Source organism: Aythya ferina, assembly GCF_964211825.1.
Source record: "Aythya ferina genome assembly, chromosome: 20".
NCBI classification, from domain to species: Eukaryota; Metazoa; Chordata; class Aves; order Anseriformes; family Anatidae; genus Aythya; species Aythya ferina.
Window position 1 is genome coordinate 11,187,343 of NC_140318.1, and position 18,156 is coordinate 11,205,498.

The 18,156-nt window shown below is 42.3% G+C and overlaps 1 protein-coding gene across 13 annotated transcripts in view; it reads left to right on the forward strand.

Annotated features, from left to right (window-relative positions):
• Positions 1 to 18,156, forward strand: part of EXD3 (exonuclease 3'-5' domain containing 3) — a 300,789-nt gene that overhangs the window by 143,416 nt on the left and 139,217 nt on the right. For all 13 annotated transcript variants that reach the window (XM_084494495.1, XM_084494500.1, XM_084494498.1 and 10 more), the window contains 8 exons: positions 2,340 to 2,478; positions 2,877 to 3,090; positions 3,589 to 3,698; positions 4,778 to 4,973; positions 6,250 to 6,416; positions 8,789 to 8,959; positions 15,393 to 15,446; positions 17,164 to 17,295. In XM_084494495.1, coding sequence (XP_084350621.1) covers positions 2,340 to 2,478; positions 2,877 to 3,090; positions 3,589 to 3,698; positions 4,778 to 4,973; positions 6,250 to 6,416; positions 8,789 to 8,959; positions 15,393 to 15,446; positions 17,164 to 17,295 — 1,183 coding nt within the window. The remainder of the gene's footprint in view (positions 1 to 2,339; positions 2,479 to 2,876; positions 3,091 to 3,588; positions 3,699 to 4,777; positions 4,974 to 6,249; positions 6,417 to 8,788; positions 8,960 to 15,392; positions 15,447 to 17,163; positions 17,296 to 18,156) is intronic.

An 18,156-nucleotide genomic window follows, 5' to 3' on the forward strand; every position in this document is an offset into this window, starting at 1 on the left:
TCTGGTATCATGTGTCAGAATTATGAACTCCATTCAGCAGTCACTGGATGTTTGGTTAATGCTGACCTTTCACTAAGGAGACCATTTTGAGCAAGCCTGAGACTGGGCAAGGTTACCTGCTTTAACAAGTTTATCATCAGGTCTATTGTAAACAGCACCACAGTAAATTTCCATCTCCTAGAGGAGGCAATTCTGGGAAAAAAGGAAAAAAAAAAAAGAAAAAAAAGGATCTTTTCTTAACTAAAAATCATATATTTGGAGTATAGATTGGATTTAATTGAATTATGAGTAATTCAGTGAGTACCTACTTCTTAATACTAATATTTGGGGAGGATATCACAGATAGCCTTAAACAGTTCATGACTGGGGATCTGATCTTTCTCCCACTGCAGATCTGCACTGGTTCATGTTCAAGTTGCATGTAACCTCGGGAAATATGACACATGTATTTACCCTCTAACACTGACTGCAAAGGCTCACTTCTCCAGACAATACATGGCTTTCTTGGAGCACAGGAAACTCTTGTCTGTCTAGGACCTGCTTCTGCGTAGCTCTGATGCATCAGTGGATCTGCTTCCTCCTCCCTCCTCAATCTGTACCAGCTACCTGTTAGGAGCCAGGAGGTTTTTGCATGAGGTGTAATCCCTCAAAACACAAAGAGGTGGTTAACAAGAGTGTGATCTAACCACAGACTGCATCTAGGGAGATAAAAACCAAAGAAGTTAGGAATCTCACTACATGTCTCTGCTCCAGGAAGCCTGTATCATGCCCAGGTGGAGTGAAGGCACACAGATTAGGATGTGCTGTGCCATTCATGATGAGTTCTGGCAGACAAGCAAAGCCTTTTGTTGTCCCAGTTTACTCATCCGGTCATGATACCTACTGCAGTAGCTGCTATAAAATCAATGGAGCCACAGAATCTAATAAAACAATCTTTCTGCTATATTATTTGTTGAGCTAACAAAGCAGCAGGTTTCTGGAGAGGGTGTTCATAGTGTAGAGAACAAGGTGGTACCAGCATATAAATGACATCATCTCTGTCACTGCTCACACCACATGCTGCTCCTGAACTCCACAGACAAGAATATTCCCGGAGACCTGAGACTGCACACCTTCATTAAATATTTTACACAAATATTGACTTCCACATGCACACAAACCCATGGAAAAGAGTGTTTGTACAGTGAAAGCTGCTCTGCTACAAAATTAGTCACACAGTCCCCTAAACATAAGTTTAGTAAATATTTTCTCAAATAATAAAACATTTCAGGTCTCTATGGGAAAGAGGGTGTCCAAAACTTTGTGATATGTCTAAAGTAGCTGGATATTTTTATTATTTTCTTTCCTCTGATTGCATCATCTGGATGAGACACCACAGCAATATGCTGACCTTCCAGTTACAAGGCCATTTCAAGAGACTCTGCTGCATTTTGTAAAGAAAATGTGCTGTGTAAGATCCTGTTGTAGGAAATCAGTTAGCTCATTCTGCTGGCATCTTCCCAACAATTCCAGTGTGTTAAATACAGAGATACTAATTTCTTTGCATGGTACCATCTGAAACCCAAGTGGAGGGAGTAGCATAGGCCAGGCACATGGTCTGTGGGGTCAGCTGGCAATGTAGTGCTGGCTGTGCAGTATAGGGCAAACGTTCTTGTACAGAGTATGCAAACATTTTACAAGGAAGGTGGTAGAGAAGAAGAAGGTGCAACAGGCAGTACATGAAGTCTTCCCAAGCCATTGCATTATCAATGATGAGAGAGACTCTCCTGGCTGGAAGTAATCTTAGTGTGAAGCAGTCCAAGGTTCTCTTTCTGAGCCAGTTTATGTTGGGAGGAAGTGTGAAGCTCCTGTTTGGACACAATGCTGGTCAGAGATGACTTCTCTGTTATGTATTACACCGTGGGAACTAGCAGACTTCCATGTTAACCTCCAGGGCAAAAAGCAGTAAATCTAAAATGTGTTATCTCTGAATGTGGAAACAGCTGCCCAACTTTGTCATCCAAATTTCATCAATTCTGGGAAAGAGGGATGAGCATTGAGGACAGGGACCGGGACTCCGACACAAGTGTTTTGGTTTGACTTTTCTTTGCTGTGGATACAATGCATTAGTGTGGTGAGGTCTCAGACACAGTGCCATTTCTGTGACCATTTATAGGAATAAAAAGAGAAGATGAGTCAGGATGCTTTGCAGTGATTACAGGTAAAATGAGCAAAGAGAAAGAGGTAGCATGGGGTCCAGGTTGAAATCAGGGGCTTAAGACTTCATGACCCAAAGTTCCTCCAAACCAGGATTTCCCCTCGTTGCATTGTTTAAAGTTATTGCATCTACTTCTGTGCAGTGTAGAAGAGGCCACAAAAGCAGAGAATTATGAAGAGATCAACAAGAAGGATTATTACCAGCTTCCTATTCCACGTGCAAATATTCATTTCCTGCAAAAGTGGGAAGAGATGCTGCAGTGCTGGGAAAAGGTGCTGCAGGTGAGTGTAACTCTGGTATCTGCAAGATCAAGGAACAGAAACTCCATAACAGGCTGGTACATGGGATTGTAGGTGGGTCACTGCCATCAAATATCTCCCTCCAGAAGTCACTGCCATCAAATATCTCCCTCCAGAAGTCAAGGACTGCAGTGAGGCCTTAAGGCTTGTCTGACTGGGGAATGTGTTGGGAATTGCTGTAGCAGGGAAGCCCCAAGGGGATAACTCAAGTGTGCTGTGAAAGTCACTTGAGACTGTTGTAGTGTGCACACCAGCAAAGGGATGCAGTTGTTGAAAAGGAAACACTTGTATTCTGGATACTGACTGTTGCTCAAGCTGGTCCCAGCTATGTTTAAGTAAGGACAGTCTGCAAATGCAGGAAGTTTTTGTCTCTGTTGCAGCCTGGACAGATTGTTGCTATTGACATGGAGTGGAGGCCTTCGTTCGGCATGGTTGGGAAGCCCCGTGTCTCCCTCCTTCAAATCGCTGTGAAGGATGAGGTGTTCCTGCTTGATTTGCCACAGCTCCTTGAACAAGCTGAGATGGAGGGTGAGAAGGAGAAGCTTCCCCATTTTATCCAGATGCTCTACTCAGATGCAGCCATCACTAAACTAGGTAACATGCTTCTCTTCTCCCCTGCCTTGGGTCTTTAATCAGTCCTTCTACAATCAGACCTTCTGGACACCAGTGTTCTCCAACTTACCATACAATAGTTCACCTGGTCTTACATGGTTTTCAATTCTGTGAAGAGGCTTTTTGGCAGGAGTTCAAGGACAAATTCATAGTTCTCTCTTTCAAGTTCTTAGAAGCTAAAAGCTTCTTGTTCTGTTCACCTTTCACTGATCTAGCAGTTTTTAACAAAATTGAGTTTAAACTCATCATTTTTCATCTACCTTTTCTTCTCTCCAAGTCTTGATCTGCAAGGGTATCTCTTCAGAACAGGAGAGATGGGAGTCTGCATTGTTCCCTATCAGAACAGTCTTTCCACCAAAGTTTAAACATACATTACAAGCATTTTAACTCCAAACTAGGAAAAAAAAAAAAAAAAAAAGCTGCAGTGCATTAGCCATGATTTGAGTTTTTCTAACTGTGTGGTATTTTTTTTCTCTCCAGGTTATGGGATGTCTGGAGACCTTAGCAGTCTTGCAGCCACGTGCTTTGCTTTGAAAGGCATGGATAAGCAATCACAAGGTGTAGTGGACCTACTCACAGTAGACAAACAAGTAAGGGTGAACACGTGAAGATATGGAACAATATGCCTCCTGCTTGTGTGCCGGTAGATAACTGTCATGATTTCACAGCATTGTACTTTCGTATCCTGTATTGGCAAGGAGATGGCTAAGAGAGTGAATAGGCCCTTTCCTCTTCTGGCTTTGAGGGTAATCTGATTTTGTAACAAAAGACAGAAGCATTTACTTTTCATCAACTGAGTGCTTGATATACTAATAATCTTTTCATAGCCTTCATACAAGTTATGAAAATGTAATCAAAATGGAGATACAGCTCTGTTCAGTTATGAAGAAGTTCCTGAGCACAAGGCATACTTGAACTTGATGTGAATAAATTCTTGTACAAACACTGATATTCCAACAATATGTTGAAGCAGATATGAAGCTCATGATTTGTAGAAAACTCATCACATTTCAGAAGGGCTGCAGGTTAAGCACAGGAATTTCTGTTCATCTGAGATACAGATGTCTATGGCCTAACACACACTATTTTTTTAGCATTCTGCAGAAATGTTAAGGACAACCATTTTAATGGCTGTGGACTGGGGAGTATCCAGATCTTTGGGATTGATAGCTTAATCAGGGAAGTGCAGTGGTGTCTGAAGTACCTGCCAACAACTGTTACCTCAGTTTTATCTGAGAAATGGCAACTTCAGAAAGGCTGTTGCCCACTGTGTTGCAGGAATACCTTTTCTCTGGATCCAGGAGGAGAAAGGTATTGAACTTACATTAAGTTGATGTTCAACAGCCTTCAGTGTGGTTGAGCACCCTGAAAATATTGAAGTCACAATCACAGCCCCACTGCTATGATGCAATGTTGTCAGTCTGTACTATTTCTTTTTCCTTTGTGGCTATGAAGCAGATTTCTTTCCAGCAAGTGTGTTTGTTAAGCAAATAGTCGGACACCTTATACATATAATGTCATCCCAGCCCTTGTCTGAGACAATGGAATTCGATATGCCAGGCAAGATATAAAAATGATAGAGTTGCTGTGTGGCCCCACCCACCAAAACAGGAGGTGTTGTAGAATTTGTTGTATAACCATGTGTTTTATATCCTTCTTTTTCCATCAGCTTCAGAAGGCCTCCATTGACTGGAAGAAGGGCAGCCGGAAGGTTGAGCAGAGCTATGAGGATAAAGGGATCAGGCAGCCAGAGAAAGGGCTCAGCCTCTTGGTACAACATGTACTGGGAAAACCTCTAGATAAAACAGAGCAGCTGTCTAACTGGGAGAAACGGCCGCTGCGGGAGGAACAGATCATATATGCAGGTCTGGTCACTGACTCTGTCACAAGGTGCTACATTTGTCCATTAGATGACATGTTTGTCTGTTGTCTGTCACCAGAAAAATTGTTTTAAGTAGCAAATGAAGAAAAATGGCTCAGCGGATTAATTCCTGTTCAGAGAAGCCAGCACATGGTATATTTGTCCTTTTGCAGACATAGCTTTAATGGTTGAAGTTTAATCTGTCCAGTGATTCATTATTTCATGAAAGAATTCCTGTGCTTTGCAGATTTTGTCTGATGAAACATCTCAGTGGATACTCCTCTCAGTAAACGAAAGGAAGAAAGTCCATTTCCTTCTGCCTCATTTCACAGCATTTCTGGGCAACAAGTGCTGTGTTTATTTGTCATAGTGAAGTGCTCGTTAGAGCAATGTTAAAAATGGGTAGACATGGTGTCAAAGAGTGTAGCACCGAATCGGTATGGTGGAGGCAACAGTGGTTTTTACTGCTGATTACCCCAGAGTCAGAAGGCTGAGTCTAAATCTTTTCCTGAGGCATCAAAGGACAGCCTACTGAAGCAAACCAGCCCTTTGTTAAATTCAGCTATCCTTGAAGTTGACACAGTTCCCACAAAAGTTAATCACCAAGGCTTGTAACTTAACTGGCTTAACTGGCTTGGAGACTTAGTTCCCGTTGCAATGAACAGAGGCTGGATGGTAGTGCGTGTGGGCAGGTGATTGCAAACAACTCAGTTATTACTTTTTAAGATATTGCATCTAATGGGAATTTACCTTCCCATACCTAAGATGCAGTAATAAACCATGGGCAAGCCGCTGCTCAGTAACAATGGAGAGTGAAATGGGTTGGCTGAAGTTATCTTACCTGATGGTTTAAATAGACACACTAAAATTTGCATAACGTTACAGTAAGAGACAACAGAGGGCCTATCAGTTTTGGGCTCCTTTGCCTTGACTCTTTTTGATTGTGTGTTAGGTTATGATGGTCACTGAATCAATAAAAGAGTACAGGGTACAACAAAGCCAGGTTGGATGAGGCTTCGAGTAACCTGATCTAGGGGGAGGTGTCCCTACCCATGGCAGGGTGGTTGGAATTAGATGAGTTTTAAGGTCCTTTCCAACCCAAATTCTATGATTCTATTACACTAATGAGATGGAGCTTCACAGGCTGTGTGCATTCGGTGGCATTTACAAAGATGCTGGCTTTTCTTTGCATCAGGAAAGCTTCTTTTTGGCTTTTGAATGAATCCAGCTGATGCTTATATTCTGGTTTTTTGGTGTTTTGTTTTTGTTTTTTTTTTCAGCTTCAGATGCATACTGTTTGCTGGAGATCTACGAGAAACTGTGTAAGGATCCAGCAAGCTTTGGTCTGAATTCAGACCTAACTAAGAGTCTGGTGGGAAAACCAACCATAAAAGCCAGGGCAAAAAAGCAGCTGAATAAACAAGAGGTACCGTCACCTTGTGGACAGGTTTGTAAACATCTTCAAAGAGCTGCATGTTGCTCAAGACCCCTGCAAATCATACGTTACCTTGTCTCTCAGTCATACTATTAGCTATGCCTGGCATGCCTGTGTGTAGTCTGTTCTCAGGACTATTGCAGCAAACATCTTTCTTGCTCCTCCCCTTCACTGCTAAAATGTATTTCCTCCTTTGTGTGCCTTAGTTCAGGTTTCCCTTCAATTTTAGGTTTAGGTCTTTGCAAAATGTTGGTATAGATCTGTGTGGCAGAATCTAGCTAACATTGCTAGTAGAAATGCTCCTGCATTTCCTCATTAGTGTGGGTTTGAATTCTGTGGCCTAAGTGGTGCATTAATCAGGTTTAAGCTCCGACTTCCTTACTTTTGCTTTTAACTGACCTTCTACATTATGATTTCACAATGCATATGCCTCCTTTATTGTGCCTGCAGTAAAAGTCTGAAAAGTCAAAAACAATCAATCAAAAAAGTCTTCCTTCTGATAGTTTGTATCTGGCACCCAGTCCACCACCACATAAACTGTGACTAGCATACCCTTGCAATATATGTTGTGGTAGAGCCTTAAAACTCAGCTGGCAACTTGGAGCTATGTGACCTCTTCAATATTTTGGAATGTGACTGGACCTTCTCTCTTAGTAATAAAGACTTTTAAAATGCAGCTATCTAGTTGTTTATGCACCTATTAAAACATCAACAGAAGACAAGTTTTGTTTATTAACTGATGAGACTCCCTATGGCTGCATATCCTTCCAAGCAGTCCCAAATGTGACTTTATCTCTTGAAGTCAGTACTACCTTCCATGCTTGGACTGAGATACTCTCACATACAGCTACCAGGATCCTCCTTATCAAGCATGTGTGAATGTACTCTATCACATTAGTCTTAGGCAGTAAAACACAAAGCTGCTTAGTAGTTTCCTAAGCACTCTTGTGTTCATGGGAAAATTGTATGTTACAACAGATCTGACTGGCTGCTGCAGAGATGGGGAAAGTTAGCACTTCAGGCTTGAATTACCTTGTGAACTCATGGGCCATTGTTGTGTTTTGTACAGTCAGATTCATTAGCCAAGAGGTGGTTGATAAAACTTGGCCTGGGACTCAAAAAAGCAGACTTCTCCTGACTGTGTCCTGCCTGAATCCAAGCTCTTTTTGCTGGTGTTTCCTTGTCCACTCTGAAGTGGGGCTAATGACACTGTTCTCCTTTAGAAGCCTTTTGCATTCTGCTGGCATGAAACGTGAGAAAAAAGCTACGTATAACATTGCTGGCCATTGAATAAACACGAGCTAAGAGCCAGCTGCTGCTCCTTTACATCTGTTTGAACAGAGGCAGCAACACAGGGTTAGTGTCTTCCAACTACCTCAACAAGGAAGGGTCAACTTGATCTGTTATCACAGCATTCTGATGCCTCAGGGCATCTGCCAGTATCCTTTCAGGAGGCAGTGACAGTCCAGCCAGTCCACCCAGTGCTGCAGAGCTTTGAGCGCATGGAGCAGCTGCCGAGAGGTGTCATCATGCAAATTGAGCTCTAGGATCTAGTTCACACAGTCAGCCCAGGTATATCTGCATGGTGCTCTACAGCATTTCCAGGCCTGAGTCAGCTCCTGCAGAGCTAATCTGAAATGCTGCAAAGAGCATAAAATCACAGAATCATAGCCCCACGTAGATGGTGGCTGTCTCTTTCAGCCATCCCAGCTGACTCCAGTTCCTGAAGGCAAAGCTGAACCCTGGAGGCTCCTTAATAACTTCCCTTCTCCATGAACTTAACTATTGTACTTCTGGGAGCCTCCAAAGACAAAGTCTCCAACTACAGGAACTCACCCGGGAGCAGACATTTGAAATGAAATAAACAGAATTCAGGCACTGTCTATTTTTAAACTTCCAAAGATAACAAGGCTGATCTGATGCTTTGTCTACCTGTTTCTCCCTCTGTCTGTCAGATCCCCCTCCCACAGAATAACCTCAGCACATCTATATTATTTGCAGCCTAATTTGATAGGGGAATAGCAGTATTGAAGATGTATTTCTGTGACTTCATGGAAATCAGTGTCTGTAGATCAAAGAAAATCAAGTTGGAATTTCTCCAGGGAAAGTGCGGATCTCTCCTTTGGGTGGCTGGTTGGCCAGTGAGTAAATGTGTAATTTAGAATTAGCCCCATCATGTCTTGCCTCCTGCCCAAGTGGTAGGTAGTCAATGAAGAAAGGACTTGAAAGGAGAGCTAGAGGTTTTGCAGAGCATGAGGGAAATTGTAATATATGTGGCAGAGGACAGTAGAGTTTGGTTGAATGAATGCAGGGAGGCAAAAGCACAAGTGTAATGGCAATCAGTCTTCCATTCTACTGCTTACAGATGTCTTGCTTTTCTGTAGCAATGCAAAGGATCTGAAAAAGAGACCTCATGTCCCCCTGCTCCCATCTCCGCCAAAGAGTTCAGTGTGGTCTGTGATAACATGCTGCAAGGCCTTGGACGCTATCTTCGCTGCCTTGGTGTAGATGTCCGGATGCTGGAGAATGAGGATGACCATAGGAAAGCTGCTGAGGTTAGTTGCGCGTACATGTTTATAGTTCCCATCTACACTCCTTGGAGAAGGTCTGATGCTTGCTGAATTACTGGTTAGTGACTTGCAGCAACTGCCCAGCCCATGCTTCCTGCTGTGCCTGTGTGAGACACCATTCTCTGGTTCAGCCATAACCATTTGCCTGCCTTGTGCTTGGGTCAGTCAAGAAGCATAATTAAAAGTCGGCTGTTCAGTATGAATGGGAAAATTTCCATAATAAAATTGCCCTGTAACTTCCTAGCTGGCTACCAGCTAGTGAGATGACTCAAAGTTGATCAGCCACAAATTGCAGTGGAATATTTGGGAAAGGATGAGTGTCAAGGACAACAAACATTGATCTGGACTCACATAACCACTTTGACCCTCTGCCTTTCGGAGGAGAGACACATGCTTCTTCATTTCAGACATATTTCTACCATGGCTGAAATGGAGATATCCAGCCCACACAGTGTGTTGCTATCAAATTTGCACTGATCACCCAGCCTGGTGCACAGCATGTTTCCTCTTCAGATGTCTTTTTGGCCTGAATCCTGGGCAAACTCTAACTTCTGCAGAAATAATTAATATCTCATCTCTGCCAAGCTTACACAAGTCATTTAAACAAACTAATTCTCACTGCCTTCCCCCAGAGCCCTGTCTCCGCTTCTCATCCTGATACCTTATCATGCTACAGACAGGATGTTTTACATCGCTTTCTCTATGGTGACCAGACAAACATCCTTTCACTATCAAAAGCCCTTGGAGTGTTACTGTATTGCAGAGCCTTTGATCTGTGCTTGGATAATCAAAGATAAAAATAGACTCCTCCCACTGTGCTTTATATCTGTCAGTCTCAATTGAATAAAAGTTGAATGTTGAACGCTGTACACCCAAAAAACAGCAAATGTTTTTGCAAAGTCCAGGATAAAGGTTTGGATCCTGGTCAGCAAACACAAGATTGACAGTTTGGGTGTTGTTACAACACAGTCTCAAACCAGCGTCACCAGGAACATCTAAGTGTATACAGATACGGTGTTTGTTCTGCATTAAGGTCATTTCCCTAAAATGACTTATCAGCCATGTTGCATGTCTCCTTGTGCCAAGCACTCCTGAGTAGCCTGGCATTTGGTCCTTATTGTTCACTGCCACTTGTCGAAGTGACTTCAAGTATTGGTAGGCAAAGAGGTCTTTTCCTTTACCTTCTGTTCTATGAGATCAGACTTAAAAGCCTGAGAGCTTTGTAAGTTGTGCTTGGGCAGATTTTTATTTTTTTTTAGACCAATGCATGAGATAGTAATAAGACTAATGCTCATGCATTGGTTTGAGAAACCCCATTCCCGGGATAAACTTGAAGTCTGTGTCCTGTGTATTGCTTCATATTGTGCTGCTGCTATTCGCTAAATGCTTTATTTTGAACAACAGTTGTCATGGCAAGTTTCTCATGTCAGACCTGTAATCTCAGATCTGCTGGCCTGTGAGAGCAGGACCACTGATGCAGGAGCCAGTGTGTTCCACTGTTTGCCCACAGTTAATTTCTGTGAGAAGACATCAGTTTGCATTCTTCTGCATTTATTTCATAGTGCCATTTAATTAGAACTAAACTGGGGAAGTGATTGATTAAAAAGTGCTATCATAATCATGGACACGGAAAGTCTTTAATAATGGTGAAATAATATAAATTCTTACTGAAATTTTATTTCTATGTTTAAATCTTTCCACATGTTGAGGGCAAAGAGCTCGCAGTCCACCCTTACAAAAACATTTAGCCTTCTATTCACAGGTACCAGCCTCTCTGGGAAGAGCAGCTTTGTGTCTGAGTATGGGCACCCTGTAATTTTTCCAAGTCTCATTTGTTGGGGGTGGCAGTGAAATTTTTACCATGTTGCATTTATATTCTAGCTGCTGTATTGCTGTGCACACAATTGTTTGGCAAAGCAGATATGTAGCTGGGGGATAAATATCTGCACAAGCTGTGCTGGACCTGACTTAAAGCAGCCTGTGAACTAGACACAGGTTGCCATGTGCTTTCCCTGAAACGTGGTCTTGCCTGACAGCAGTACTGTGGTCTGGCACCTTGGGTAAAAAATGCGTCAGTGGCTTTGTGTAATGGTCTAGACTAGCCAAAGCCTGGCGCCCTACTCTGTGGCAAAATAGGGAGGTCCTTCTTGGAGAAGGGCTGCGTGCATCCAGCTGTTCCTCACCAGGGGCTTCTGACTCCATCCCAAGCCTTGATATTTCTGCATGCACCCAATCCCCTAGGGATTTAGTTTTGTTACTGGTAAAGAAAGAAGATATTCAGTATCTCTTATGCAGCATCATTCTGTGTGTACAGCTGCCATTATTTGGGTAAGCCACCCTTTGCATTCCTTTTTGTTATCCCTATAAAGAACACGTTATTTCTATTTAAATACATTTTTCTTTACTTTATCAAATTCTATCCCAGTTCTGTTTCTGGCCAGGTCTTCCAGTTTCTTTTGTACAAACTTCTTTGTAAGGAATTTTAAGTCCCTCTTTTGGGTTGTCTAGGTGGGCAATTGGAAGGAGGTGGGAAAGTTTCAGTGGATGTGCTTCTCTGCAGTTTTGCAGAACTTGGTGGAACAGTGGGGTGCTCCTTATACTAACCTTAAAGGATCGCCCACCAGCCTGAGGTAAATGCAGTAGATCTTAACAATGCTGCACTTCAGAAGTGCACAGAAGTTCATAAGAAAATCACATTAGTTTCTTAGGTCACTGATGTCTAAGAAAAGGCTTGGTGGAATCTCAAATGGATTCAGAAGTACTCAAAGTTGAGTTGTGGATTTTTTTTTTTTTTTTAATGGACTGTGCTCTTGGTCTTCAAAATCATCTTCACCTCCACGAATAATCTGCACACTGAGGCAAACTTGGTATCTTTTGAAGTAGGATAATATCCAGAAGGCTGGTAGAACTGGCTTTCTGCAGCTCCCATGGTGTAAAAGGTTCCTTCACAAGGCTATATGCACTTCCCCAAAACTCCAGGTGAACTGGCAAGTTGGAGAAGAGGCCTAGGCTTGGCTGAGTCTCAGGAGCCAGAGGGAGCAATGTGTACCTGAATCTGAATCGCCGTGGGTTTGTCCCCCTGGTTTGGATCCAGGGGACACAAAGGGGACATCTGATACTGCAGTTAGCAGAGCTTCATGTGATGGGAAAATCTAATCTCTGATCTCATCTCATTTTTGAATGTCTTTCTCCATAGTCTTGATGTCAACCACATTCTTTCTGTTTGCTAGTCTTTCTACGTTCCCACCACTATGCACAATCAATTCACAGAGGACAGATGAGAACTGCCTTTGAGATTAGGACATAAGTTTTGATGTTTGGTCAGTAGAAGGAAAATTTCTCTGGAGACCTTGTTACAAATGTGCCTGCGTTAAGAAGCAAGGCTAGGTTTATGGTTTAATCTAGCACTTGAGGCCATGTTATGAAATCATGCTGTAACTCTTTGCAATTTATGATTTTCAGGAATGCTGAAGAGAAGTCTAGGGTTGAAATACCAGCAGTACAGCAAGTGCACAGCAGGACTGGATGGAGTACATTTATAGTTATTAAGCTCATCAGTTAACTGTCTGGGACATTGTATTTTAAGAGAGTTTCAGATGATGAGTAGGAAGACTTCAGGGTTGGATTGAGTTTTGTGATCCACTTCTCCAGTAGATTGCTGGCTGGGTGCCGTTCTGGTATACATCCTGAAGCAGATGCTTGCTGTGTACTCCACTTCTGTCTGAACTTGGCCCTTGCTGGCCTAGGCTCAGGGTCACTGCTGGGCCTCTGCCACGGCAAGATGGTCACAGCTTTTCCTGGACAGCTACCTTGCAAACAGAGCACTGCAATTTGCCTCTTCAAGGGCGTGTAGTGCTGCCCAACACATGTTGTGCAAGGCCTTGGCTATAATGTCAAGCACAGTTTCTCTTTCCTTTAAATTACAAATCTGTGGCACTGTTTTTGAAACCTTCTTTGTCTTTAGTTCAGAATCCTTTAGGTTGTTAAGAATCTCCATTACCAGCGCTAGCTTCAAAACATAGGGTCTCTCTCTGCCCTCTCTCGTCTGTCATTGCCGTTACAGGTCTGTCTTGTAGTAATTCATTTGTGCTCATTCACCTCTGCAAGATGAAAGTTAGCTGAACAGACAGCCATGTAAAGGGCTAAGTAATAATCCCAAGTTATTAGGGAGTGCTTTTTACCCAGAAGGTCTCAGCCTATTTCCAAAGGAAGTTGATACTATCTTCTTAATAGATTGTGAAACTGAGGACAATGCCCTCTCTGCAGCACTTGGGGTGGAGCAAAAACCCTGACACCCACTCCAACACTCTGCTTGGATTCTTTCTGTTTGTGTCTGTAAGCACACATCTCCCACATGGTCCTGGCACTGTACTTGGTTATTTCTTTCAGGAGAAGAGAAGGAATTAAGCCCCTTTCTGCAGCGTGTCTCCTCTGTGGGTTTTGGTCAGATGTGTGCTATCACATGGGTTTTCTGGCTCTGCACATTTCTCCCACTGATTGTTCCAGAGGCAGAAAAAAACATGCTGGAAGAGTTACTGCTTTTCTCTTTTTTATTTGATGTCTTTTGCCTGCTTCTGCAGAGCCATTTAGATAAGGGGATTTATCAAGCTTGAACTAATTAACCCTGGATGCAGGAAGTCAGAATGGAGTGTTACAGCTGTGAAATTCTCCAACATATCCTGAAGCACACATGGGTCTAAAGGAATTTCTTATCTCTTTTCCCGTGTTGGTAAATCACTGTGGTAAAGATTCGCTCTTGCCTTTCTGGACTTCTATTGCTAATGTGCCATGAGGATGTTTTGTAGGCAGAGCTGTTTAGTAATCCAGGCTGTATGTAGTACATTTCATGCAGAAAGGGTTGTCTCTGCTGCCACATCAAGGTTTCTGTTCCTAGAGGTTTTTTCCCTTTATTTGTGAGACACGGTTCATTTTGAAAGAAATACAGTAATTTTGCCTGAAGGAAGGTACTTCAGAAGTTCTTGCCAATCACCTTCTCAGTGCAGAATTGGCAGCCAAAGCAGTGACTTCGTATAAGAAAAGAGGAAATAGGCTACCTGAAAGGTCAGGATAGGAAAAAATTGGTTACTCAGTTTGCTACAAGGTGCCTTCAGAGTGTTCTCCCCCTTGTTTCATGTTGCCATAGGTCAAGTGGGTCTTAAGAGAATAGCTATCCAATACAAAGTTTAAAAAAACTCATTGTTTTGTTTGGCTGGTTGGTTGGTGTTCCCTGGCTATATTTGGTGTTGTCTAACTGCCTGGAAAGTGCAACAAGACTCAGATCCCAAATCCCTCTTGCAAGGGTTAAAGAGTGATCAAGAGAGAGCTTCTGAGACTCTGATCCAGAAGAGAGAGCTCCGTGACACGCATCTGGAAATAGTGAAAAATGCAAGGGCTTCCAGCAGAGTCGAAGCCAGAGAAGAGAAAACCTCGTGCCTACCTCAAAGTGCCAATCTCTTGTCAGCACTAGCAGAGCAGAAGTGCTGGTTCACATGGGAATCCTTCTATCGCTAAATCCATGAAACTATTTCCCTCCAAGAGGAGAGGGCAAAGAGGTAGAAGAGAGCGATGTCACTTAATCGTACAAAGATCAGCCACGCTTTTGTCTTTCTGAAGAACTGCAGTTCCAAGCTTAGTGCTTGCTATTTTCTTTTGGCACCAAACCATCTCAAAGATTCTCTTACTCTATTGTGAAGGTTGGAATGAGACCCTTGTTAACTCAGTGCAGACCTTTCCCATTAAGGACAAGACCTCTAATAAAAGCATAGGACTGCAAGCCAGGAGACAAGCTCTGATGGAGATGTTCTTTATAGCTTGGGAAGGGTGCATAATTGCCATATGTGTGCTCTTGGGCTGCTGGGAGAGTGACACTGTCTTACCTTTAAGATGTGAATGTCTATGAAGCTCACAGGCTCATTTAATGGTACTTTTTTTTTTACTTTTTGTTTTTTACTTTTTTTTTTTTCCTGGAATTACCCACTTAGGGTATTTTTCGTTTCTCCCTTGTGTACTGCTGTGAAAGCAGAACTGCTTGGTTCTTAGTGAACCAGACCATGGAAACAGAAAGAGTCTGGGTTAAAGAAAAAAAAACAAAACTTTTTGATAGGATTATTTCAAGGTATATCAGTTCCCTGGACCATCTGCAGTGCAGATGCACAAGTAGCTGTTCCAGCACATGTGAGGCAAGGCAGGTATTGGCAGGAAGGGGACATGTATGGAGAGAGTGATACCTTAAGCTGCTATTGCTGTCAAAAGCATCTTGTTGAACCAGACCCAAATACTCTTGGCCTAGTGTTTGTTGACATACAGAGAATGACTCCGTATCATCAATTCGTGTTCTTTCTGTTTTGACTGAGAGGAAAGCTTGAATCCAGTGGTAGCTTCAGCCCATGTTCCTTACAATTTTTACTGTTTTTTCTAGATTGCTCGACAGGAAGGAAGGGTCATTTTAACCTCTGGACTACCATATCAGACTGTAAGTGTTCAGAGCTTCTGGTATTTTTCTGGCATTGTATCCTTGTGCAGTGCAGGATGTTCTGAGTAGAAAAGAGGACAAGACAGATGTGAAAGCAACAGCTGGCTAGGCTTTTTCATGTTTCCTGCACTAAGAACTATGTAAAGGGTCTTGTGAGGCTCTCTGTTGTTTACGAATGGTCAAAGGTTGGAGTGAAATGTCTTTTATACGTAGTACTTCATCAGTGGGAGTGCGATTGCCCTCCATTAAAGAAAATAAAAAATCAAGCCAAACAATCCCAGAACAAAGCATTTTTGTTTGGCAGGTGAAAGACAGCTCAATCCCCATGCATTTTATCAGAAAGATTCTTGTTTGCTGACTCACTGCACATTGACATAGTTTCAACACTTAAAGACTTCTCTTCTGGCTTGGAAGGAAGAGAATGGAAGTCACCAAGCATGGATCACTGTGGAAGCTGTGGAGGTTTTTGTTTCTATAAATATACACACACATTAGAAAAAGAAAAAAAGAAAAGCAAAACCCAACCCTCAGCACCAGATGTTGAGAGCCCTTCATGAGACATACTTCAAAACAGAGTGTTGATGGAAATATATTGAACCTATCATTGTTTGCAACGTCATAATGCCTGCTACAAGTCCTTTGCACTTTGTTATTGCCCAAAAAACAATTTAGAAACTATTCTGGATTACACACGAGCCAGAGTGAGGGGCCTCTTTGTTACAAACTACCAATATGAAAGCTCCCAACTATTCAAATAGTTACTTAGAGTATTTGCAGAACTTAGGTTTTTAATTTGCCAGATAGTAGCTGAGTACTGAAGAAAACTTCCCCCATGATAAGATACTGTGAGGCAAGTGCAGCCATACCATGTTACAGGTTCCTTATCCAGACTGTGGTTCCTGTATCGTACAGTTGATGCAGTAGGTAATGCAGTGTCCAGAATGATCTTACCTGGCAAAACTTTAATTTCAAAGTACTGTGTCAACATCACAAAAGGAGATTAACTGCTTCACAGCATACAATACCATCCTGGGAAATGTCTGGTTCCCTTTGTTCTCTTGCCTTTGTGTGCCCTCCACTTGGACAGAAAGGCTCTGCTAGGTTCTTTTATGCTGGTAAAAGATGTAGCAGATCCACCTCGCTGTCAGTATTCATCATGTTCATAAAGATGTGTCTGGACACTTCCCAATTCTTGTTCCCATTGAGACTTTTCTGCCAAATATAGAACAAACATGAAAGGGATGTCCACATCAACCACTTCAAGCTCTTTGGCCATCAGTGAACTTAAAGGGGTGAAGCGATAAAACTGGCATGAGACACCATCTCTTTGACTGTACATTTGCATACAGTGTGTGATCTCTAAGGTTTCACATTAGAACTGTGATTAAATTCAGTTTCTTCTTGCTATCCCAGTCAGCCCCACAGCACTAAATAATAAGTTAAAGGGAACTTGGGCAAACGTGCTTGATATAATGAACACTGTACTGCTTCAATTGTCTCAGAAGTATTTGCAGCAGTGGCTAAGTGTTAAATTTTACCTGTTGTGCCCATTAAATGAAAATTTAGACAGTAAATGCACATTAATTGCAAATGTTATTTGTAATTAAAAGCAAACTAAGTGTATTAGGAAAAAAAAAAAAAAAAAACAGATCAGGATCAGGATGCATGGAATTTGTCTCATTTATTGTCTTTTTGGTTTATGACTTGTCTTTTCAAGCTGCAGTCCCAGGTAGGAGAAGGGAGGTGCTTCTCCGTGAACTGCTCAGAAAAGGCAAAGGAACAGGCCCTGCAGGTTTTGAAGCACTTCAACGTTCACGTAACCCTGGAGGACATCTTCAGCCGCTGCCAGGTAGGACAAGTCTTGTCTAAGCTTAAGGCCATGCTCGCTCACCATCCATTCACAGCTGGCACTGCCTCAACCCCAACTCCTTGTTGGGGTTTTGCACTCAGTGCCATGTGCTTGGTTCCCAAGATTTCTGCTTGAACTTTGGCAACAATTGTGCAAAGCTGTGAGGATTTCTGAGCCTGCCTACATCCATCAGAGGTGTTGATGACCAAGTCAGAGGCACTGCATCTGGAACTTGCTAGAAGTTCCTGATGTGTTCTGAGTATTGATACTTGGTGTGTGTTTTGGCATTGGCTGTCACAGTTATATTCTCTTTGTTCTTGTGTTCTCTGTCTAGGACACATGCTGTTTTAATTATAAACTGTGTTTAATTATGGCTCTGTGATTCTGATAACACTTAATTACTTTAATAGGAGGATTTTTTCTAGGATCATATTTTTTTCAGAAGCTATTAGGTTAATTCATGTCCATGCTGGTTGATGACTCCAGATTGTGTTTGGCACTGGATATCTGTGGATTGTTTTTAAGAAGAAATTTTAATTGTGTTAGCTCAAATCTCCCTCTCTTCCAATTTCACTCTTGTATTTGTTACAGTAACACGCTGAAACCTATCCCTTCAAAAACTGTAATATAAACCAAATTGAGACTTCAACATCTCTCATCTTATCAGTGTTCAGAGAGAGAAAAAGAAGAAACTGCAAAGGTGGCTAGAAAAGCAGCTCTCTACAAGGAGTAAACGAGCCAACTGAGTACTTCAGTAAAGTCTGATTCTGTGCCTTTTAGTTGAACTACCAGGGTCTCCTGGCCTGGTGAAACTGGACAAATTTTGTTGGAATAGCAATGGCTCCTGGGCAAACATGGCAG